Source organism: Tamandua tetradactyla, chromosome X (assembly GCF_023851605.1).
Source record: "Tamandua tetradactyla isolate mTamTet1 chromosome X, mTamTet1.pri, whole genome shotgun sequence".
NCBI classification, from domain to species: domain Eukaryota; kingdom Metazoa; phylum Chordata; class Mammalia; order Pilosa; family Myrmecophagidae; genus Tamandua; species Tamandua tetradactyla.
The window spans coordinates 168,887,540-168,912,757 of NC_135353.1; the positions used below are offsets into that span (position 1 = coordinate 168,887,540).

The 25,218-nt window shown below is 40.5% G+C and overlaps 1 protein-coding gene across 7 annotated transcripts in view; it reads left to right on the forward strand.

The window, feature by feature from the left end:
• The window catches only part of PUDP (pseudouridine 5'-phosphatase), a 575,274-nt gene that overhangs the window by 12,620 nt on the left and 537,436 nt on the right, over positions 1-25,218 (forward strand). The window contains exons 2-4 of one of the 7 annotated variants that reach the window (XM_077145314.1): positions 7,199-7,205; positions 17,781-17,816; positions 20,392-20,398. The exons of the other annotated variants lie outside the window; for them this stretch is intronic. Coding sequence (XP_077001429.1) covers positions 7,199-7,205; positions 17,781-17,816; positions 20,392-20,398 — 50 coding nt within the window. The remainder of the gene's footprint in view (positions 1-7,198; positions 7,206-17,780; positions 17,817-20,391; positions 20,399-25,218) is intronic. 7 annotated transcript variants of the gene reach the window in all.

Sequence of the window (25,218 nt, forward strand, 5' to 3'; positions counted from 1 at the left end):
ATGTGTCATCAGGACCATGTTCTCTCTGAAGGCTCTGACGGTGAATCCATTTCCATGCCACTCTCTGAGCGTCTGGTACTTGTTGGCAATCTTTGGTTTTCCTTGGTTTGTAGACATGTTACTCTAGCCGCTGCCTCCATTGTCACATTCTCTTCTCCCTACTGTGTCTTATAAAGACACTTGTTATTGGATTTCAGACTTATCTGGATAATCTAGGATGACTTCATCTTGAGATCCTTCACTCTAATTCTATCTGCCAAGACCTTTTTCCCACAAAGGTCACATTCACATGTTCTAGGGTTAAGACATAGACATATCTTTTGGTACCCACCATTCACTCCACTATAAGGAAGGACCCAAAGGATTGGCATGAAAGGAAGAGAAAAAGCCTCACTCAGAGTCTGTTGGACTGAGAGCTGGGATGGAGGGACTGAGGGAAAGGAGACAACCAAGACCCATCTGACTTGGGGTAACAGTGATGGCTTGCTCTGAAGCAGAGCCTAGAGGAAGTGGCAAGGTTTTTTGAACAGTGATGAGTTCCATTTTGGACGTTTGGACATGATTATTTGATATGCATGAAAGTCTAGGCACCTTTTAGGTTGACCTCATGGATGGGAGTCACCACGATTTTCCATATAAGACAGACAAAACACTTCATGCTGTTACTATATAAGGAGAACTGAGTTCAATCAACAGTACTCAGAAGACATGCAACTTACATTGTAGAGTCCCCACCCTGAGTATATAACACACACACACACACACACACACACACACACACACACACACACACACAGAGCATTGAATAATTAAGAAGTATCTGAAAATTTAGCAGTCGTGCCTTATGCACAACATGTTTTGTGGCTTTTTTCTGGCATGGAAATCGAGAAAAAGAAATCTATTTGGAAGCTAGGAGGAAAATGTGCTACATCAGTATAAATGGATCGGGCTCCAGGTCCTTTATTACCACCTCCCCACCCCCACCCTACCAGCTTCTGGTCAGGCCTCTGATTCCTCTCTGATCCCTGTATCAAGGCTACTGTCTTAGATTCTGTTTTTGTTCACCTCGGAATGGGGGGAATTCACAGTGTTGAATTCAGCCTCCTCACTCCACTCTCTCCCTTCTAGTTCCAGCTTGACTGCAAACATCAGGGGAAGTTGTTGACCCAGCTCCACCAGTCACATGGAGTTTATTATGCTTGATGGCTTCTAAACAGAGGAGTTTGTTTTCCAGAGAAGGGGTTTGAGAAAAGAAAGTACTTTAGAATAAATGTTGGTGTTGGCTCACCATGCCCAGTATAAACTTTAAAATAAGCATTTATTGGATGGTGTTCTTTGCTTCAATTTATACTGCACAGTTTTATACCCAAACTAGTTTCTCTTCCCAGTGAACATCTGTCCAATCAGTGTATGCTCTGCGCTGTGAGTTTCTCATAGTTGATGTTCCTGGCTTCAAAACTGAGGTCATGGTAACACCCTTGTTGTCTTCACCTGGGTGTCCTGCCCGGAGACGGGATCTTTAAAAGGTCAAAATCCTGGAATAAGGAAGGAAATGATTTCCTAGACAAGAGCCTAGGTTGTAATTCAAAAATGTCATAAATAAATAAAAAGGACTTCTCAGAGAGGTAGCATTGTGGGTCATGGTTTTTGCATCTGATTCCTGTTTTCTTGACGGGACGTGGTGAAGGAGGAATGCTTATAGTGCTCCAAAAGCACAGAAGAGCTTTGCCTTACTGTCTTGGAGCCCAGAGCAAACTCTGACCAAAACATTGGATCCTAGAGTATACCATCCACTGAGACCTGGATTTCAGTCTGTTCTGTTGACAGTTGACTCATCAGCCCTTAGAACAGTAAAAGAACAAGGAATATTGATTGGCGTGCATGCTAAGATCCTTGAGTGCTATTAAATGACGATGGGACATAGCTAATTATGTCTTGGCACCTCTTTTCCATATCCTTGTATTCTCTAATTATGTCCAAAGCACTGGCTGTCAGAATAGCCGAAGGCCAAGGGCTCTCTCTGTCTTGTCTTTCCACTTCAGGACTGTATTTAACTTGGAATTTCACCTGTGGGAGCTCATAGTCCAGCAGCATTTGAATGCAGTTATACTTAATAAACAGTTACCAGTCACAGAAAAGAGAGACCAGGGGTTTGGGCTGGGTATTTATGATGTAAAAAGTATATATTAATTCTTGGTTATTCATGGAATGATCATCTTAGGCCTTCTTGTGCTTTAGATGGCTATCTGAATTTGATCCACACTGTCATTCATTCCCATCGCACAAGATTGTAAATGGAGGGTCAATCCTTGGATACTTGCAATGTATTTCCCCAGATAAAAATGTTATTAATTGTGGTTAGACCCACCTTCAGAAAACCTTTCTCATTTTCTGCAGAGCTGCTTTATTTCCAAATGTCCTGTCCACCTCTTACTCATTGTGGGGAACTCTATTCTGAGTATGGACTTGGAATGCCAGGAGCACAGTCTCACCCTGACGGGGCCCTGGATTCCAGCACCTGCTCACCACCATTCTAATATAGCTGTACACACAAAGGGTGTGGTCTCAGAAGTGCTGATCAGTAATGTGTGTCCTCATGTTCTCTGAGGACCTAACTGTATGCTGCACGCTTTGGTTTTAAGCATACGTAAATAACTTATGAATGTTAAATATTCAAGGACTTAGCTACTCCTTAACCTTTTAATTTCTGCTTTTTCCATTTTCTCAGCTTTATTTCATTTATAAATCTAATGAATTTTAACAGTCACTGTTAGGAGAATATAACAATTTGATTTCACTTACTAGTTTTTTTTATAAACCCAAATACTTTTATACTTATGAAACCAGATTTATAAAAATAGTATATTGTATTTCCTTGTTGAGTACTAAAGCTGTCTGCATTAACTAATCAAACCTTTCTGAGTAGTCAATAATCGTTTAAGTTAAAAAAGTGAAATTTATGAAAATGATGACCATCAGATTCTGGTTAATGTTCTAGTGGAGATCCAATAAAGTTGCCCTAAATTGGGAGAGTAAATATGTAGTTCAGACAGGCACTTAAAACTTTGTTTACAGCATTGTCACCTTAAATGACTAATTCAATTAAAAAAGGGCAAGTAATAAAATAGTAAGTAGCACAAAAAGTTTTATTCCGTGGTCTTGCTTTTCAACATTTCTCTACATGTTTTGGAGGTTGAGAGATTCCAGTCCATTCAGGACAACAGTTACCCTGCCAGGTACTTCCATTTCCTGCCCATGGTGGATCAGTTGATTGGATTTTGCATTTCTTAAAAAATTTAAATGTCTTTCCACCTAAATTTAATAACCTATGAACTTGACAAGAATTCTGCATGCCTTCATTTACTCCCTAGGTCCATAAAGTTGTCGTAGGGATGGCAGATAAGATATCTTGACTGAGTTCTTGATATCCTTCATGCATTTTGTCTGCCTGAATTACAGCAAAACCTTACACAGCCATACCACTGACATATGCTGGAAAATGAACACAGAGCAAGTCCTTAACTGTGTTGGCTGAGTTCCTGCCTCTTCAAAGAGCTGGCAATCTCCCTGGCTGTCACTGCCCAGGGGCTTGGAGCTGAGGACTATAGGTCAGTAGCTTCTGGAGAGAATGGGTGGGTATTTCTGACCCATTAACCCCACAGTGCCCCTTGGATGGGTGACTTGGTACAGTGAACTAGCTGCTACAGCAAGCTGTGCTGCCCTTTGTCAAGAAAAACTCTACCTCACATTTCACTTCTAAAATTATATGCTGCAGAGGTATACTCTGTAAAAATCATTTTGCTGCCTTTTTTGGTTCATTTGAGAAATATTAGGTAGAATTTTAAAAAAATCTGAGATATATAAACATTTATAATATGCAAACGTGTTCTTTATAAAAGGGTCTTGATTCCTGTTTCTGATTCTCTACAGGCTCCTGCATTCCTTGACTCATGGCCCCCTATCTTCAGTAACATTTCATCTCTCTTTCCATCTTTTTTTAATATGAGAAATTTCTCTCTAAGCAATTCTTTCACTATATCCCATAAGTTCTGATATGTTCTGGTTTTGTTTGTTTGTTTGTTTTCATTTGTCTCACAGTATTTCTGATTTCTCTTGTGATTTTTTCCTTGAACTATCAATTGCCCTAAAGTGGGTTGTTTAATGTCCACACTTGTGAATTTCCCACATTTTCTTTTGTTATTAATTTCTAATTCCATTGTTGAAAGGGAACATTTTTTATGATTTCAGTCCTTTTAAATTTATTTGAGACTTATTTTATGACTTAGCATATGGGCTATCCTGGAGAATATTCCATGTATATTTGAGAAGAAAGTGTGTCTCTTCTTGTTGGGTGGAGTGTTCTTTAGATATCTGTTTAGTCTAGTTGGCTTACAGTGTTCAGGTCTTTTGTTTTCTTGCTGATCTTTTTCTTTTTTTAAATCTTTTTTTTTCTTGCTGATCTTTAGTCTAGTTGTTCTACCCATTATTGAAAATGGGTTATTGAGGTCTTCAGTGACTATTTTTTAATTGTCTGTTTTCCCTCATGTAGTTTGGGGCTCTGTTACTGGGTTCATATTTGTAATTATTATGTCTCATGATGAATTTACCTTTTTATTATTGTAAATTATCCTTCTTTTCTTCTAGAAAACAAATTGTCTTAAAGTCCAGTTTTTCTCATATAGGTATTGCACCATGAGTTCTCTTTTGATTAGTATTTACATAGTTAGCCTTTTCCATCCTTTTATTTACAACCTTTTCATGCATTTCAATATAAAGTGTGTTCTCTTATAGAGAGCACAGGGTTGGATCGTGTTTGTTTTTTTCCTCATCCATTCTGCCAACCTCCACCTTTTTTTTTTTTTTAACTTTTTTTATTGTATAGTATAACATATATACAAAGCAAAGAAATCAAAAGGCAGTTGTTTTCAAAGCGCTCTTCAACAAGTGCTTATAGGACAGATCCCAGAGTTTCTCATGGGCTACCATATGATCCTCTCAGATTTTTCCTTTGAACTGTTCCAGAATACAGGAGGCTAGAAGGCTTAAATACTTTTTTATCATCACAATTGACTTTTTTGTCCTTTTTTTGTGAACAATAACATATATACAAAAAAGCAATGAATTTCAAAGCACAGCACCACAATTAGGGGTAGTACATATTTCAGACTTTGTCATGGGTTACAATTGCACAAGTTTAGGTTTTTACTTCTAGCTGCTCTAGAATACTGGAGACTAAAAGAGATATCAATTTAATGACTCAGCGTTCATATTCATTTGTTAAGTCCTATCTTCCATGTATAATTCCACCATCACCTTTGATCTTTCCATAACTCTCTTTAAGGTTGTTTGGGCTACGGCAATTCTAAATTTTGATACTGGAAGGGTCTGTTGCTAATATGGGGTAAGGAGATGGAACTATCTGATGTTTGGAAGAGGATGGGCTAGGTTTCAGGACTTATCTGGACCAGGGACCCATCTGGAGGTTGTAGGTTTCTGGAAAGTTACTCTAGTACCTGAAACTCTTGTGGAATCTTACATATGCCCTAGGTGTTGTTTAGGATTGGCTGGAATGGTCCTGGTTGGGGGTTGGCAGGTTATAATAGGTTGCAAAGTCTATCTGAAGCTTGTGTAAGAGCAACCTTCAGAGTAGCCCGACTCCACTTAAACTCTCTCTGCCACTGATAATTTATTACTTACACTTCTCCTCCCCCTTTTGGCCAGGTGTAATTGTTGATCCCATGGTGCCAGGTCTGGATTCAGCCCTGGGAATCATTTCCCACGTCACAAGGGAGACTTTCACCCCTGGATGTCATGTCCTACATAGGGAGGAGGGCATTGATTTCATCTGCAGAGATGGGTTTAGAGAGACTGAGGCCACATCTGAGCAACAACAGAGGTCCTCCAGAAGTAACTCTTAGGCATGCCTATAGGTAGTCTAAGCTTCTCCACTACCTACGTAAGCTTCACAAGAGTAAGCCTCATGATTGAGGGCATGGCCTATTGATTTGAGTATTCCTAAAGTCTGACACAGTATCAGGGCCCCTGATGGTAAGGTTTAATAGTTCCATATTCTTTCTGCCCTCCCTCAGGGGACTTTGCCAGTACTTTTTGATTATCTGCGTAATATATGCTAGGATGTTTGCAGGCATTACAATAATCTATACTGGATTAAAGGACCTCTTTCTTAGTCTGTGCTTCCTGTGTTTCAATTGTTCAAATCAACTATACAGATACTTTTGAATTAGATATGCAGTACAGAAAATTTCAGTTCCGGATGAAATAAATCTTTCTTCCTTTGGTCTCAAAGAGTACATGTGGTTCTAAAATATGGACACTAACTTCCTTACCCCTATGTTCTGAATTACTTTAACCCCAACCTGTTCAGCTTCATTCCTATCTCGAAATATCAGATCATATACCAAAAAACAGCCTCTCAAAATCCAGAAATAATAATCACCACTCCAGACTTAATGTGTCTGCTCTAAAAGCTTACAATCTAGGCCCCTGTTTTCTTATAAGCATTTCTAAAGGTGACCATACCGTTGTTGTTTTTTTTTGTTCCTGGCTTACTTTGTCTCACCAAATGTCCTACATGTTCATTCACATCATTGTATACCTCACAACATTGTTCCTTTTTGTAGCAGCACAACCTTCGTTCATAAGTATACACCATTGTTCGCCAATCTACTTCTCTATCAGTGCATCCTTCAGCCACCTGCATTCATTGGGCATCATGCAGCGGGCCCAAAGTTCACAGTCCATCAGGATTCTCAATTTTAGATAATTTCATTGTTCCCCCCAAAAAGAAAAACAATAAACACCCTTGCAAAATAGGAAATCTAAACCTCCTCTTAACTCTTGTCTCTCAAGAGTTATTTACCTTTGCTGTTGCTGTGGTCGTGCTGATGGTTTCCTTTTGAACATAGCTCATAGTATGTGATAATAGTTTTCCCCCCCCGTACCTTGGACTTGAATACTCTTTATACAAGAATCGGATCTTTGAAGTAATTCTTCCAAGAACTCATTCATATTTCTAGTGTAAATCAGTGGGATGCATAGGTCTATACAACCTTTTCAATCTTGTTTATCTTCAATATGGTAATATTGTTTCTAGACCCACTAGAGAATCACCTTCCTTCCTGTCTATTCCCTTACATTGGAGTTCAACCTCATGAGCTAACGGTTCACCCATCTGTAGCTTCTGTGTATCTCTAAGTCCCCTATATTCTGTATTAAGCCTCTGATTATGCCTTTATGCTGGTCATAAAAGTGGAATCACACTGTATCTATCCTTTTGTGTCTAGCTAATTTTGCTCAGCATTATGTGCTCAAGTCTCATCCATTTTGTCATGTGCTTCAGAATGTCATTTTGTCTTACTGCTGCATGATATTCCATCGTATATTTATGCTACATTTTGTTGATTCACTCGTCTGTTGATGGGCATTGGATTTGTTTCCATCTTTTGGCAATTGTGAATGATGCTGCTATGAACGTCGGTGTGCAAATGCTATTTGTGTCGTTGCTTTCAGCTCTTCTGGGTACATACGAAGTAGTGCTATTGCTGGGGTCATAGGCAATTCAATATTTAGTTTCCCAAGAAACAGCCAGACAGCCTTCCATAATGGATGCGCCATTATACATTCCCACCAGGAGTGCATAAGTATCCCAGTTTCTCCACATTCTCTCCAACGTTTATAATTTCCTGTTTCTTTATAGGTGTGAGGTGGTATCTCATTGTAGTCTTGATCTGCATTTCCTTTATAGCTGGTAAAAATGAGCATCTCTTCATGTGTTTTTGAGCCATCAGTATTTGCTCTTCAGAAAATTGCCTATTCATATCTTTAGCCTGCTGCATCCAGCACAGCTTAGTGTCAGGACTGAAGGAAGCGACAAGAAATTGAGAAAGAAACACAAGAGACAAAGATATAGTTAAAGCTGGGACCAGATGGGACCCTGAGCTCGAATGGAGACTCAAAGACCCAGAGAGGTTCAGCACTGTTTATTTTATAGGGCTAGGAGATAAAGTCAAAAATATAACTAAAGAATGGGGGAGGAGGCAGCATGAGCTGAACTATCTGCTTCATTGTGACTGTATGAGTCAAAAGTTATATGTTTCCCAAGGCCTCCTTCTGCCCCAGGCTCAAACTGCTTTGTAATGCTTTAGTCTTTTCAGGACATCAGGTGCCTTTTCCCACAGAGACAGCTTTTCTATATCTCTGCAGTGAGCATGTGTGACCTCTGTCTCATCTGCACCTGACATAGCCCATTTTATAATTGGGTTTTTGTTCTTTTGTTGTTGAATTGTATGATTTCTTTGTATATACAAGAAATCAAACCTTTGTCTGATGTGTGATTTCCAAATATTTTGTCCCATTGAGTTGGCTGCCTCTTCACCTATTAGATACAGTCTTTTGATGTGCAGAAGCATTTGATTTTGAGGTGTTCCCATTTATCTGTTTTTTCTTTTGTTGCGTTTGCTTTGGGTGTAAAGTTTAGGAAGCTACCTCCTATTACTAGGTCTTGAAGATGTTTCCCTACATTTTCTTCTAGAAGCTTTATGGTGCTAGTTCTTCTATTTAGGTGTTTGATCCATTTTGAGTTAATTTTTATATGGGGTGTAAGATAGGGGTCCACTTTCATTTTCTTGGCTATTGATATCTAGTTCTTCCATGCCCAATTATTGAAAACACTATTTTGTTCCAGTTCAGAGGACTTGAGGGCCGTGTCAAAAATCAGTTGACTGTCAATTTGTGGTCTATTTCTGCACTCTCAATTTGATTCCATGGGTCCATGCTTCTGTCTTTGTGTCAGTACCATGCTGTTTTGACCACTGTGGCTTTATAGTAGGTTTTTAAAGTCAGGGAGTATTACTCCTCCCACTTTGTTCTTCTTTCTTAGTATACTTTTAGCTACTCGGGGTCTCTTTTCCTTCCAGATGAGTTTGGTAGTTAGCTTTTCCAAATCTTCAAAGTAAGTTGTTGGAATTTTGATTGATCCTGTATTGAATCTGTATATCAATTTGGGGAGAATTGACATCTTAAATATATTTAGCCTTCCTATCCATGAGCAGGGAATGTCTTTCTACCTGTTTAGATCTCCTTTGATTTCTTTTAGCAGTGTTATGTAGTTTTCTGTGTACAAGTCCTTTACATCTGTATTAAGTTTATTTCTAAGTACTTGATTCTTTTAGTTGCTATTTTGAATGGAATTTTTTCCTTAACTGATGCCTCAGCTAGGTCATTGTGTATAGAAATGTTATTGATTTTTGCACATTAATTTTATAACCTGCCACCTTGCTGAATTTATTCATTAGCTCAGGTAACTTTGCTGTAGATTTCTAAGGATTTTCCAAATATACTATCATATCATCTGTAAATAATGAGAGTTTTACTTCTTCCTTTCCAATTTGAATGTCTTCTATTTCTTTGTCCTGCCTGATTGCTCTAGCTAAAACTACTAGCACAGTATTGAATAATAGTGGTGGCAGTGGGCAACCTTGTCTTATACCTGATCTTAGGCGGAAGGCTTTCAATCTCTCTCCATTGAATACGATGCTGGCTGTTGGTTTTTCATATGTTCCCTTTATCATATTGAGGTAGTTACCTTTGATTCCTATCTTCTGGAGTGTTTTTTATCAGAAAAGGATGCTGAATTTTGTTGAATGCTTTTTCAGCATCAATCGAGATGATCGTATGATTTTTCCCTTTTGATTTGTTAATGTGCTGTATTACATTAACTTATTTTTTTGTGTTGAACTATCCTTGCATTCCTGGTATAAACCCCACTTGGTCATGGTGTATAACTCTTTTAATGTGCTGTTGGATTCGATTTGCTAATATTTTATTGAGAGTTTTTGCATCTGTGTTCATTAGGTAGAATTGCCTATAGTTTTCCTTTCTTACAGCATCTTTACCTGGCTTTGGTATTAAAATGATATCAGCTTCATAAAATGAGTTAGGTAGAGTTCCTTTTTCCTCAATTTTTTGGAAAGGTTTGAGCAGGATTGGTGTTAGTTCTTCCTGGAATGTTTTATAATATTCCCCTGTGAAGCCATCTGGCCCTGAGCTTTTCTTTGTAGGAAGATTTTTGATGATTTATTGAATTTCTTTACTTTTGATTGGTTTGTTGAGATCTTCTGTTTCTTCCTAAATTAGTTTAGCTTTTTTGTGTGTCTCAGGAATTTGTCCATTTCATCTAAGTTGTCTAGTTTGTTGGCGTATAGTTCCTCTTATGATTTCTTTTTTGTTCAGGGTCTGTGACAATGCACCCCTTCTCATTTCTAATTTTGTTTATTTGCATCTTCTCTCTTTTTTTCATTGTCAGTCTTGCTGGTGGCCTGTGCTGGTTTGAAATGATGTATGTACCCTAGAAAAGCCATGTTTTAATCCTAATCCCATTTCGTAAAGGCAGCCATTTCTTCTAATCCCTATTCAGTGCTGTATGTTTGAGACTGTTATTAGATCATCTCCCTGGAGATGTGATTTAATCAAGAGTGGTTGTTAAGCTGAATTAGGGGAGATGTGTCTCTACCCATTTCGGTGGGTCTTGATTGGTTTACTGGAGTCCTATAAAAGAGGAAACATTTTGGAGAATGGGAGATCTCTGAGAGAGCAGAGAATGACATAGCCATGAGAAGCAGAATCTACCAGCCTGTGAATTTTGGAGATGAAGAAAGAAAACACCTCCCGAAGAGCTTCATGTAACAGGAAGCCAGGAGAGAAAGCTAGCAGATGACACCATTTTGGCCATGTGCCCTTCCAGCTGAGAGAGAAACCCTGACTGTGTTCGCCATGTGCCTTCTCACTTGAGAGAGAAACCCTGAACTTCCATTGGCCTTCTTGAACCAAGGTATCTTTCTCTGAATGCTTTGATTGGACATTTTATAGACTTGTTTTAATTGGGACATTTTCTCGGCCTTAGAACTGTAAACCTGCAACTTATTAAATTCCCCTTTTAAAAAGCTATTTTGTTCCTGGTATATTGCATTCCAGCAGCTAGCAAACTAGAACATGGCCCATCAATTTTATTGATTTTCTCAAAGAACCAACTTTTGGTTTTATTGATTCTTTCTATTGTTCTTTTGTTCTCCCATTCATTTATCTGTGCTTTAATCTTTGATACTTCTCTTTTCCTATTTGCTTTGGGGTTAGTTTGCTGTACTTTCTCAAGTTCTTTCAGGTTTGCTGTTAAGTCCTCAATTTTTGCTTTTTTGGGGGGGGAGGGTCGTGGTGCAGTACATGGTCCAGGAATTGAACCCGCATGAAAAGGGAGCATTCTACCACTGAACCACTCTTTCTTGTTTTTTAATACAGACAAATTTTCCTCTTTGTACCATCTTTGCCACATCCCATAAGTTCTGATAAGTTGTGTTCTCATTTTCATTCATCTCCAGATAGCTACTGATTTCTCTACCAATTTCTTCATTGACCCACTGGTTGTTTAAGAGTGTGTTATTTAGTCTCCATATATTTGTGAATGTTCTTGTTCATTGGTGGTTATTGATATCCAGCTTCATCCTGTTGTGACCAGAGAAAGTACTTTGAATAATTTCAGTATTTTTAAGTTTATAAATACCTGTTTTGTACTCCAGCGTATGATCTATCCTGGAGAATGTTTCATGAGCACTAGAGAAAAATGTATGGCCTTTTGCTTTGGGGTGCAATCACCTATATATTTCTGTTAGGGCTATATATTTCTGTTAGGGCTAATTCATTTATCAAATTATTTAACTTCTCTATTTCCTCGTTTAACTTCTGTCTGTTCTGTCTATAGAGGAGCGTGGTGTATTGAAATCTCCTACTATTATTGTTGAAACATCTATCGCTCCCTTTTGCTTTGCCAATGTATGTCTCATGTACTTTAAGTTCCTTGATTGGGAGAATAAACATTTATGATTGTTCTATCTTCTTGGTGAATTGACCCTTTAAGTAGTATATAGCGTCCTTCTTTGTCTCTTATGATGTCTTTACATTCAAAGTCTATTTTGTCCAATGTTAGTATAGCTACTCCTGCTATACTAGTTTCAGTTACCACTTGTGTGGAAAATCTTTTTCCATCCTTTCACTTTCAATCTGTTTGTATCTTTGTGTCTAAGATGAGTCTCTTCTAAGCAGCATATAACTGAATTATGTTTCTTAATCCATTCTGCCAATCTGTACCTTTTATTTAGTAAATTTAGTCCGTTAACATTCAAAGTTATTTCTGAAAAGTTGTTTCTTGATTCCACCATCTTATCTTTCTTATTTTATTTGTCAGATCTTTATATTCTTTTCCCTCTTTCTCTTTGTAGTCTTTAAATTACCCTTACTGGTGCTCTTCAATTCTGTGCCCTCCTCCAGACCTCCCTCTCCTGTCTTTTTTTTTTTTTTAGCCAGAAGAATTCCTTTTAGTATTTCTTGTAGGTCCAGTCTCTTGTTGACAGATTCTTTCAGGACTTCTTTGTCTGTGAAAATTTTAATCTCTCCCTCAATTTTGAAGGACAACTTGGCTGGGTACAGAATTCTTGGCTGGAAGTCTTTCTCCTTCAGAATCTTGAATATATCATACCACTGACTTCTTGCCTCCAGGGTTCTAGTTGAGTAGTCTGAATTTAGTCTTATTTGATTTCTCTTGTATGTAGTAGATTGTTTTTCTCTTGCCACTTTCAGGATTTTCTGCTTCTTTTCAACATTTGACAGACTGATTAGTATGTGCCTTGGGTAAGGCTTATTTGGGTTTATTCTGTTTGGAGTTCTTTGGGCTTCTTTGACTTGTATATTTGTGTTCTTTATGAGGGTTGGGAAGTTTTCCCCCATTATATCCTCAGCTATTCTTCTTAGCCTTTACTCCTCTCTTCTCCTTCTGGGACACTAATGATTCTCATATTTGCACTCTCAGCTTTGTCTATCATTTCCCTGCGTTCCCACTCAGTTTTTTCCATCTTTTTTGCTATTTGCTGTTTTGAGTCTTCAATGTCAATTCTCCTGTCCTCTCTATCACTTATTCTTTGTTTTGTCTCTTCAAATCTGGTGTTGTGTGCCTCTAGTATGTTTTTTATTTGGCCAACAGAGTCTTTAATCCCTGTAATTTCCAGTGTTTTTCTATTTATTCTTTCAAATTCATCTTTTTTTTTTGAGGAATTTTGTGCTCTTCTACTGTTCTTGATCTCCTTTATGTCATTTGGTATCCCACTTATTTTATTAAGTACAGTTGTATGAACATCTTCGATTAGTTCTTCCAATGTCTGTCTTTCCTCTGGTATTTTAATTTGGTCATTAGGCAGGGCTATATCTTTCTGCATTGTGATATGCTTAGTGATCTCCTGTCTTCGTGGCATGTAAAAATCTTGATTGATTTACTTTGGGAGTTGATTTCTTTTGGTAGTCTAAGGCCTTGTGTTTGTGGGATGGTTGTACAGCTGGGAGCAGGGCATGGAGTGGAGTTCTCAGTGATTTATTTCAGGACAGGTATGGGTACAGGCTGGGGATGTTACGCTGATGGTGGTGAACGTGGGCGCCCAATGACCAGGGAGGATATAGCTGTGCGCGTGCACCGATCTATGGGGTGTAACACTGGTGTGCACTGGTCTAAGGCACAGGGTCATTTGTGCGCATGTGTAGAACTGTGGCAGCAATCGACGTTATGCCTTCATAGATTGGGGGCAGATATGAAGTGGTTGTGCAGGTCAGTACTCTCTCAGAGCTGGGAAGTGAGGCTGAGGTCTGTGTGTATGCGCGGTTCTGGACTGCTATAAAGTGCGGTTCCCAGAACTGAATGATGTGATTGGGGGCCTGTGCAAATGCGTGGGCCTGGGCGTGCTGTAAAAGGATGTGCTGAGTTCAGGGAAGGCAGGGTGAGACTGTGCAATACTGTGCAATACTGTGCAATACTGTGCAAGGGGGATGGGGGAAGCCTAGATATGGAGGTTAGTGCTCGCAACCTGCATGAGCTGGCGATAGCCTGCAGAGAACAGGGAGGAGGAGGTAGTGCTCGGGAGGTATGCAGGAGAGGTGAGTTGGGATGCACTTGGGGTGAGGGTGTTGGGCAGGTATGTGCACTCGGGGCTGGTGGGGTGGGCACATCTGGAGTGCAGAGAATGGGAGTGTGTGACGGGGTTCAGGTGTGTGGGTTGTAGGGTGAGTTGCCGGTCATGAGGCTATGCTGGTGAGGGTAGTGTGCCCAAGGAATGTCGCCTGGCTTCCTTCCTAGTCTTTTGCTCCTGTCCGTGCATTTCCGCCCGCTCCATGTCTTTGCTCCTCCACCCCAAGCTCCAGCTTTGTACCTCTCCGTTCCTCAGTCTCTGCAACCAGGGCTGCCCTGTGTGGTGCAGAATGCTCTCCCAGGTCAGCCACACTCCCGAATTGCCACCTCAATCGCCTTCCTGTCCCTTCTCTAACTTTTCCGTGGAGCAGGGCTAATCTTGAGCTATTCTGGTTGACCATCTTCCCGGAAGACTCAACCTCCACCTTTGAATTAGAATGTTTAACTTACTTACATTTAATGTAATTAGTAAATTAGAATTTATGTCTAGCTTTTTTTCTGTTTCCTTTCTGTATGTCTGTTTTAGTTTGCTAGCTACTGGAATGCGATATACCAGAAACAGAACGGCTATTAACAGGGGGAATTTATTAGGTTGCAAGTTTACAATGCTAAAGTTGTGAAGATGCCCCAGTTAAAGCAAGTCTTTAAAAATGTCCAAATTAAAGCACCAACAAGAGGTTACCTTCACTCAAGAAAGGCTGATGAAGTTCAGGGTTTCTCTCTCAGCTGTAAAGACAGTTGGTGAACATGGCAACATCTGTTAGCATAGGGACCTTTTCCTTCTTCATCTCCAAAAGCCTCTGGCTGCATGGGCTCTTGCTCTTTGGGATCTCATGGCTCTCTAGCTTTCTGCAAAATGTTTTCCTCTTTTAAAGGATTCCAGTAAACTAATCATGACCCACCTGGAATGGGTGGAGTAAAAAAATCTCTCTTTTCAAAGGGTCATACCCACAACTGGGCATACCACATCTCCATGGAGATAATCTTATCAAGTTTCCAACCTACAGTGCTGAATAGGGATTAAAAGAAATGGCTGCCTCTACAAGATGGATCAGGGTTAAAACATGGGTTTTCTGGGGTACGTAAGCATTTCATGCCAGAACAGTGTCTTATCTTTTTTGTTCTGTTACTCCTCTGTTACTGCCTTCTTTTACATTAACTGGTTATTTTCTAGGGTACCATCTAAATTCTCTTGTCTGCTTTTACTATATAGTTTTCATTATTTTCTTAGTGGTTGTACTGGGAATTGCAATTAACATGTTAATGTGTATCAGTCTACTTTGCATAATACTAATTTAATTTAAATAGTATGTAAAAACTTTGTTCATCTATAGTTCCCTTCTCTTCCCTTCCTTGTCCTTATTGTCATACCAATTACATCTCTAGACATTGTGTGCTCATCAACCCAGACCTAAATTATTGCTTTATGCAGTTGTCTTTTAAACCAGATAGTAGAATAAAAGATTTACAAACCAAATCTTTTTGTCCTCAGAGGAGCAGAATTACCCCAGTTAAGAACCATTGCTCAAAGATTTAAAAAAAAGCAGTGTTACAGAATCATAATTCTTCATCTTTTTTAAAAATAAGTTTACACAATTTAGAAAGACTAAATATTTGAATTGGTTATTGGATAATAAACTAAAAAACTTGCATGTATAAAGGACTTTACATATGTGCTATGGTACAAGATAACAAGATTATTTTTTTAAGTGTTTCAAAATCTTGCTTGAAATAACAAGATTATTTTTTAAGTGTTTCCAAACCTTGCTTGAAGATGTTCCAAAACAAACAAACAAAAAAAACTAAAGTAAAAATGTTTAATAATTCTTGCGTTAAATGCTGCCTTTGGATTAGACCTTTTTTTTTTTTTTTTTAGCTTTTATTTTATTTACTCTTTGGTTTGTTAAGCTCTATTCAAATATTGAAAGTGATTTTGACTGGAAAGGGACATATGTACAAAATGATAATGTGACTCTTTTAGTACTAATCCCTTGCGAGCATTCTTTCTGGAGAAAGTCACTGAATGTACTTTATCTCTATTCATTAGTGCTCCTTTCTGTGGGCTGCACAATGAGTGGGAATTCTGTACTCTATAATGCACTCTCTCACATTGTGCCTTCTAAGTACACTTTAGTTTAGAAGTGGGTGATTAGAGTCTGAATCTGGGTGTGCAGGCTATGTCGAAGCAGCCTGTACAAATCATTCCAAATTGCAAAAAGGGATGATTGCTTTGTGGCTACCCACCCTATAATATTTGTTGGGGATTGAATCATGCCCTCTACAAAAACCATGTTCAGATCCCAATCCTGGTCCTGTGTGTGTGAAACCATTTGTCAAATAGGACCTGTGAAGGTATGGTTAGTTAAGGTGTACCCAAAATGAGTGAATCCAGTATGGCTGAAGTCCTTATAAGCAAAGGAAATTTGATAAGCCAAAGAGAGCATCTAGAAGCTGGAAGTCAGTGGAACCCGGAAGAGAAAGGAGAAGATTCCACCATGTGCATTGTATGTGACAGAAAAATTAAGGAACCCCCCAAATTTCTAGCCAACCAGAAGGTACTGACTCCAGGAGGGAGCAAGCTTTCTAGCCTCTGAAACCGTGAGCCAACAAATTCCTGTTGCTAAGCTACCCTATTGCATGGCATTTGTTTGGGCAACCAGGAAAATAAAACAGTGTTGCTCAGGATAGTTAGTACTAGTGAAACAAAGAAAGCTGCAGCAGGATGTCTCTTGTAGATGAAGTACAGTTGAAACAAAGTGGGAAATAGGTGTGCTATTCCAGAAAATACCTGCTGCCTTCTAGAAGAAAGTGTCCTTTAGTTTAATCATGACAGCACTTTCTGAGATTGTGCTGTGAAAAAGCTAGGTAGTAAAAGTGGGAAGGAAAGAAACTAGGAAACTGGTACATAATAAATATATATGACAAGAAAAAAATTTTTAAGCCTTTTTTTACTGCTAAAGTGTGATTATAAAGAGAGCTGAACGGTGTTTATGTGTATGGTAATATTATTCAGCACCCTTCCTGGACTCTCTGATCTGTATCCTGTACTTGAGATTCGTGTGCAAATTAGTGTAAAACACTATTTTAATTCCCATATCTGCGGAACTTAGACTCCTTTGTTCATCTTTACTTAAGGATCCATAGCTTTTTTTGAAGTTGTAAATTTGAATTAATAGTTCTTTATCCCATCATCTACCCTTCTTGTGGCTTCAGGAGAGATCTGACCCATAGCAGAGTAGTGAAGAAGGCCTCAGAATAGAACCAACCCTGTTATTGTCTGTCCCCAACTTTAAAGTCAGAGCCCCCCTTGTGCCCACCCACCTGGCCCCCTCCCTGTGGCTATTTGCTCCCTGAGGCCCTCACTCTTCTGTGTGGGTGAAACAACCTGTCACTCAGTGTAAACCAGGGCACGTTCCCATTGTTTTCTTAAAGTATTCCTTCAAACCCACCTCCCGTAATTAAAAGCGAGAGAGGAGAGGAACCTGCTTTGAGCTAGGAGGCTGTGGGGGGTGGAGCGTATGACTGACCTTTGCTGGGGGAAGAGCCCAGCACAGCCTGGGGCAGGCCCCCTAAAGGGATTCCTTTCTGTTGTCTCTTTATGTGCCTTTTCATTGATTGGCTCTTCTTTGTACATTTATACACCCCTCCCCTCCAATACCTTCATAACCCACGTCTGTCACAAGCAGCACTTACCCCTTGCTTTTGCTTCAGACCTCATCTGGACAGTCTATTCGTGATATCATCTTTCATCCCCAGGCAGCATTAGAGGATGGGGACGATTATCCCTGCTGCACCAGTTCCAAAGCTAAGTTTTCTCTCGCAGAGTGCCCCGGTTAGGAAGTGGCAGAGCTGACCTGTGAATCCAGGTCTCTGACTCCTGAGCCTGTGCTTTTGGTCTTTTCACTTTGCCTCCCTCCCGTGGGTAGGGTTTCTGTGTTACCCACACACACAAAAAACCATTTCTTAGAGTGAGGGGAAGTAGCTGATAACATAATTCCTGTTTCAGCAAGTGCCCATCCTCACTGCGTCCACACAAGACCCAGCATGCTAATGTAATTGAGACACGGTGACAGTCCTCTCAGGGTGGGAGAGAGGTTTTTAAAGAGCAGCTGCCTGCGTGTGCCTTATCCATTTTCATCAAGATGCACGATGGGCATATTGTATTCAAATGCTCACGTCATTGATTTCTCCTCAAAGAGAGATTAGTTCTTTAGGGTTCCCAGACTCTACTTTTTGTCCAATCTCTCAAGGGACTTGACAGTATAAGAGTGAAAGCACATGTTTCTTCTGCTTTTTCAGTTACAGGTCTGGCCAGACTGTGCTTTGTGCTCTGCCTGTGTCTATTCCGCTAGGTGGGTTGCAGAGAGTAGGGTTTGTAGAGAATTTTGTTGTAAGATTGTCACAGACATGATCTCTTTCTGGGATAGGTTCTCTGTAGAAAGTAATGTGGGTGGTGTTTGTGAGCTGCAGCTGCCTGTAAGACTCTCACCCAACCTGGAGTCCTCTTATCCCCCAGCTTGAATGAGCTCTGTCTTGAAGTTTTGGGGAAATCTTCCAGAGAACCCACCCTTGGTGACACCTTACTGACAGCCTGTAATCTGGTAATCACTGCACTTAATCTCCTCAACTGGGCAGTTCAGAATTCAGGGAGTACCATATGAACATACCACTGTAAGATTCCCCATATATTTATAGGGGACTAGCCTTCCCATGAGATGGGATTAAACAGACGAGATGTGAAACCCGTTCCATAAAGTGGTGAAATGAAGATGCATAGGCTTCAGGAGATGAAATGCAGGCGTTGGCTAACAGCTGTTAAGGGAAGAGAAGGGCTTATGGGGTGGTAGAGAGGAGGAGCTTGGGAGAGAGAAGACAGGCCAACACTCTCTCCCCTTCCTATATAGTCTTGGACAACTCGCTGCCTGAGCCCACCAGCTGCCCATCAGAAGACTAATGCGAGACCCCACCACAGAGGTTTGTGAGAGCGTCTGTTTCTTCTAGAACCTGGCAAACAGGCAGTGCTTAGCGACACTGGGCTCTGTACTGCTTATTGTTGTGACCTTGGTGATAGCAAGATGTTTGCTTTGTCAGGTAATTGGCACAAAGGCTAGTGAAACTGTGGGTTCTTCCGGGGCTTCCCAGACTTGCTATCTCCAGAATTCCTGGAGAGCTGGTGAAAACGCAGACTGCTGGGCCCACTCCTGGGGATATGGTTCAGTGGGTCTGCAGTGGGCCTGAGAATCTTCATTTCTAATGAGCTCCCAGGAGCTGCTGAGGCTGCTGGTCCAGGGCCGCTTTGAGTACCCCTGCTGTCCATGGAGAGCACCCAGAATCAGTGAGGTGGCCGCATGCAGAAATGGAGGGTTTAAGGGATCCGCGTGAACAAGGCTTGGTTTTCAGTCCTGCAGTGGAAGCTCAGTAAGCATCTGTTTTCTCATTTGGAAACAGATTCCATTTCATTTATGTAACAGTAACGCTTGTTACATTTAGGAAAGTAATTGAGAAATTGTAAAGTGGCCCCACCGATAACTTTGGGAGATGTACAACCTGAAACACACTGAATTATCTGTACCAAAGGGCAGACATATTCAGAAAAGGCCCAGTCCTGGTATTTTAGACCAGATTTGTCTCCTGATCTTGAATGTGGTGTTTGATTAATGCCTCTCTTCATCTTGCCCCACTCCCTCATGCTTTCCAGCTTGCTGCTGTCTTCTATTCCTTTATCCCCATCTCCCCACCCGCTGTTTTGCCTTCTGGTTTCACCCTGAGCACAGGCCTGCACCCCTTCCTCCTTCACTTCCACTGTTTTGAATGGCAGGAAGAATCTATGCATGGTTTTAGGTGAGCAGAGCAGAAGAGACAGGGAATAAGGGAAAGCTGAGATAAAGAGAATGTCACCAATTTTTGAGGAAAAAGAACTGTTTTGGAAAGTTACGAGCAGCATGGGATTTTCTTAATAAGTTGCAGGGATCTGTTAAAGTCCTGTTTTCTTGAAGAAAAGTATGAATTATTGTTTGTGCATGTTCCTTAAATGAGGGGAGAGATAGTTATCCCAGGGGTTCTGTGGGAAGCACTCTTGAATGATTTAGACTCTCCAAAGCATCTTTAGCCTCCCCTTGGCAGACTAGGGACATCTGTGCCAACTGTGCAGTTGCCCCTTCAGGAATATCTAGAGGGAGGCCTCCCTTAGATTTACCTATGAAGTCTGTGGCTATTACTCACAGTAACCTGCACCTGATGCCTCATCACTAATACCCTTAGCCCATCCTTTACCAAGGACAAAGGACATGTCACCCTTAGCTCGTAGGCAAGCTTACCTGCCTCTGCCTGAGCACTTCTGTGTATGCAGGAGGGGCTCCTGGCACCTGCAGCCCTCATGCCCACTGCTTCTCACTCAGGGATGTGGGCGAGCTCCCCCTGTGGTTCTCCAGGACAGGCCCCTGTGCCGCCGGCGTGGTAGGAGGGGCCTTCCAGGCCCCTAGCTGCAGTACGTGGTCTTCTCCTTTGCCTCAGTACTAAAGGACAGGAGCAGAAGCAGCTCCAGGTTGATTTTATTTTTAAGATACTGTATTAGTTAGGGTTCTCTAGAGAAACAGAATCAACAGGGAACACTCGCAAATATAAAATTTTTAAAAGTGTTTCACATGACCGTGGGAATGCAGACTCTGAAATCCTCAGGGCAGGCTGTGAAGCCAAAGATTCCGATGGAGGGTCTGGACAAACTCCACAGGAGAGGCTCGCCAACCGAAGCAGAAAGAGAGCCTGTCTCTTCTGAATCCTCCTTAAAAGGCTTCCAGTGATTAGATTAAGCATCACTCATTGCAGAAGACACTCCCCTTGGCTGATGACAAATGGAATCAGCTGTGGATGCAGCTGACATGATTATGATTTAATTCTGTGAAATGACCTCATTGCAACAGACAGGCCAGCACTTGCCCAACCAGAGAAACAGGTACCACCACTTGGCCAAGTTGACACATGAACCAGACCATGACATACCGCTCTCTCATATCCTCAAAGATTATGTTTCCCCTGCATCTTAAACCCGAGAAAGTCTTTGTTTCTTCAGAAGTGATGCTGATAGGTCTTGTATCCTTCGGCAGAGTTGCCAGGATCTCTAAAAGAAGGCTTTCTTTCTGTTTACAAGCGCTATCTTTGAGCATGCAGCTGTCTGCTACCCCACTGGTGCAGATTCCACTGTGGGCTGACCCCAGCAATGCCTCTGCTGGCAAGCAGTCCTGTGTGCGTGGCATTTTCCGTCTATGACAACTTTACCCCCACCATGTTCTCTTCAAGGGAGCTCTCAGCCCATTTGTCTTGCCCTTGCATGGTTGCACTGTCCACTGCAGCTCTGAAATTGATGGCAAGCCAGTGCTTTACATTTTGGGTGATTTTCCAAATGTGTGGGATATCCATCTCATCAGTGCTTCAGATGGTCTCAAATCCTGAGTCGATTTGTGCAAGATTGCTCATGTCTTGAGAACATAAAGATGGGATTTTTCAATGAAATTAGCAAATTTCCCCTGTGACACTATGGAAATGACATTTCATGAAGGAAAGTTGAGTCTCAGGAAGCTTCCATACCATTGGACTTCAGGGGTAGATTACTGGTATTGGGTTGAAAATAAGTTATTGCTTGCTCATTGTAGACAGATGTGATTTGCTAACATTGTAACCATCCATTTTTTTTTTTAACCTTGACGTTTTTCCCTTTTTTTATATAACTTCATTAAGGTATAATTAGAATATAATAAACTGCACATATTTTGGCGGGCAGCTAACCTGTGAATGATCTCCATGCCCAAGATAAAGAATGGTTTCCATCTCCCCCTACCCCCCAACATGTCCTTGTTCCTTTTGGAAGCCCGCTTCCTCCCTGCCCCCATCCCTAGGCATCCACCTGTCTGCTGTCTATCTGTTCCTGTAGACTTAGTTTGTACTACATAGAATTTTATACAACAGAATCATTTGAAACATTTTGTCTAGCTTCTTTCATTGGGCATGATTTTTCCAAAACCTGTCTATGTTGTATGAATTCCATGTGTGAATTTACCACAACTTGGATATGCAGTCACCTGTTGATGGACTTTTAGATTGTTCCCAGTATTTTATCCACTGTGGGTGGATCTGTGTTGGCCATTCTGGGTAAATCTTGGTATAGACCTAGACTAGGCTTTCATTTCTCTGGGGTAAATATCTGGAAATGGAGTAATTCTTGGTGGGTGCATGGTAGGTGGATGTTTAACTTTTTGAGAAACTGCCAAACTTTTCTAAAATGTTTTTTATGCTGGGTTGTGGATTAGTTCCCTATGGCTGCTGTTACCTATAATCACAAGCTTAAGTAATGTAAAACAGCACAGATTTATTACCTTACAGTTCTGGAGGGCAGAAATCCTAAAATCGAGTTGTGTGCAGGGCTCCGTTCCTTCTGGAGACTCTAGGGAGGAAGCCGTTTCCTTATCTTTTCCAGCTTTTCGCAGGCCACCTGTGTTCCTTGACTCATGGCCCCGCTGCTTCTGCCATCCCGTGTCCTCCTCAGACTCTACGAGTGTCTTCACTCCCTCTTAGAAGGACCCTTGTAATTATATTGGGCACACTTGCGTAATCAAAGAACCTCCCCCCATCTCAGAACCCTGAATCTCATCACATCTGCAATGACCTTTTTGCCACATAGTCACAGATTTTGGGGATTCCCATGGAGACATCTTTGGGGGGCAATTCTGTGTACCATGGGTTATTTATTTTACTGTTATGTTGTAAGAGTTCTTCATATATTCTGGATGCAAGTTCTTTAGCTGAAATACATATTGCATATATTTTCTCTTATTCTGTGGTTTGCCTTTTATTTTCTTGATGGTGTCTTTTAATTTTGGTGAAGGCCACTTTATCAATATGTTCTCTTGCGATTCTTTTTGTCCTCTTTGTATGGAGCTTTTCCTGTAACCCAAGGGTACAAAGGTTTTGTCTGTTTTCTTCTAGAAGTGTTATCATTTGGGTTTTACATGTAGATCTATAATCTTAGGAGTCTATGTTCACATTTTTTTTCCAATACACATAATCAATTCATTTGGTACCCTCCTTTGAAAAGTTCACTTTTATAATGAATTTTAATTTAAATATGGATTATCAGAAGAAAATTCTTAAACCAGTGTCTTCACTTATTACGTGAAACTAATTGATAATCCCATGAATTATGCTAAATACTAATCAAAAGTTTTAATTTGCAAATGATCACTTAATCTCATCTTAATTTTAAGCAACCACTTTTATTACTATTTCTTTATAATTCAGACATGATAGTTTACCACCACATGAAGTGGCATATCAAATACCTGCATTCTTTTCTCTAAGCCCACTATTGTGAGCTTAAATCAAAGCACATATTACTGATATTCATTATAATTTTGTGCTTGTTAATTATTCATTTCAGTCTTTCAAATTCCTAAGAACGGAGAAGCAGTTCTCTTACATGTGAGCTCCCTTGTAAAGGTTAAACAGCTACAACAGAGCACTTTGAGCATCTCTTTCTTGTGCAGAGAATGTGCCAAAAGTTGGTGGGTTTGAGAATTGTAGTTCTGTGCTCTCGATGTCCTAGGGGCTTGCAGTGCTCACTAAGTAGATCCTCATGCTGCTCTTCATTATATTTTCTCACCATCTTGTTTCCTTTTCCTCCCCCAGACTGCTGTGTTTGGCTTCTAACACTGCGTTTTTGTGAATTCTGTTTTCAAATCTAAGAGGAAATTTCCTGGATAGTAAGTCATTGTAGGTAACTGTGGGTGAAATATCAGCAGGCTTTCAGTTGAGAAAAAGTTTGTGATTTATATAATGGCATTTTCTTAATCATTCTTTTGTAAGGTTTCCCCTACCTTTGCCAGTATTTGGCTGTTCGTTTCCTTATTTATCTTTTCCAGCTAATATTAATAAACTTTTTTATTTCTGATCATTGATTTCTTCTAGTTATAAGGACTGTTTCCGTATCAACTATCACATTTTTCTCAGTGCCTACCACATAACAGGAGCCCAATAAAATACCTGTTGAATTGAACTGATTACATTCCAATGATGTACTGTTTACCTGCCCTAAGTTCATTGATCTATGATTCTAACCAGTGCTGTGTGTTATTTACTTTGTAATATAGGATGTTCCAAGTTTATAAATATTTGTTTCAGAAGGGCCTCTGTGCTCAGTCATTTGAAATTTGGACTGAATTTTCTTATAGAACAAAAGTAAATTTTAGGGTGGGTTTGTATTCTAGTCTGTACTATTAAAACCTTGTTAAAACATCCAAAATGTAACTGAAATAATGTGCAGTAGCAGTGAAGAGCAGATAGAGTATCATACCTTCAAAACAAGCAAGGGAGGCAAATGTTGAGCTGGCTAGGTTTGTTGTCTTTGTTGATAGACTGGCAGTTTTCAGTGTACAGAAAGCTTCACAGAGAGGAAGATGGTGTCTCTTTGTGGAGGCAAATGGATGGCCCCGTATTTTTACCCATTTCCGTTTTAATTTTAGTTACCTTGTCCAGTTATATACTTGCATTTTTTATTCATACGTAGACTCATTGCTACATGGTTGTGAAGTGTTCCCACAACTACACCAATGACTCAGAAGCACAGAAACTCTTAAGTTGAATGATTGAGGTGAAGGAGACAAAGTGGGGGAGAGGGGAATGGGCCTGGGGGCTAGATTGCAGCCCACTGCCTGACTGAAAACACACTAAGCATATGGTTGTGGATTGCCCAGGTGACCGGGAAGAGTGGCGGTGCCAGCTGGAAGTGCCCATCCAGGTCCCATGTGTCCAGCCCATGGCCTGAGTCTGTGGCCAGTTCAGCACACCTTCCAGAATGGGACTCGAACATCTCCAGCCTTGCTCCATAGCTCACCCAGCAGCTCTCTGCATTGAGCTGACTTATGTGAACCAGGAAACCTGGCATTTCTCAGGAGAGAGGATGAGTTGTGGGCACAGCAATGGCTAGCTCTGGTATCTTGACCAGATGGTGTCTTGAACAGATGGGCAACTAAAAGTGTTCAGTGATTCACCAAACCCTACCGGCAAGAAGTATTTCCTAAGGCCACTGAGTGAAGCACCTATTAACTGCTGTTCTTTATACTCCTGGTCCATAGCTCAGAGCCCAGATCCTATAGGTAGGGCTACGTGAGAACCCAAGTGGCTTGGCAGCAGCAAGCAAAGCCAAATAG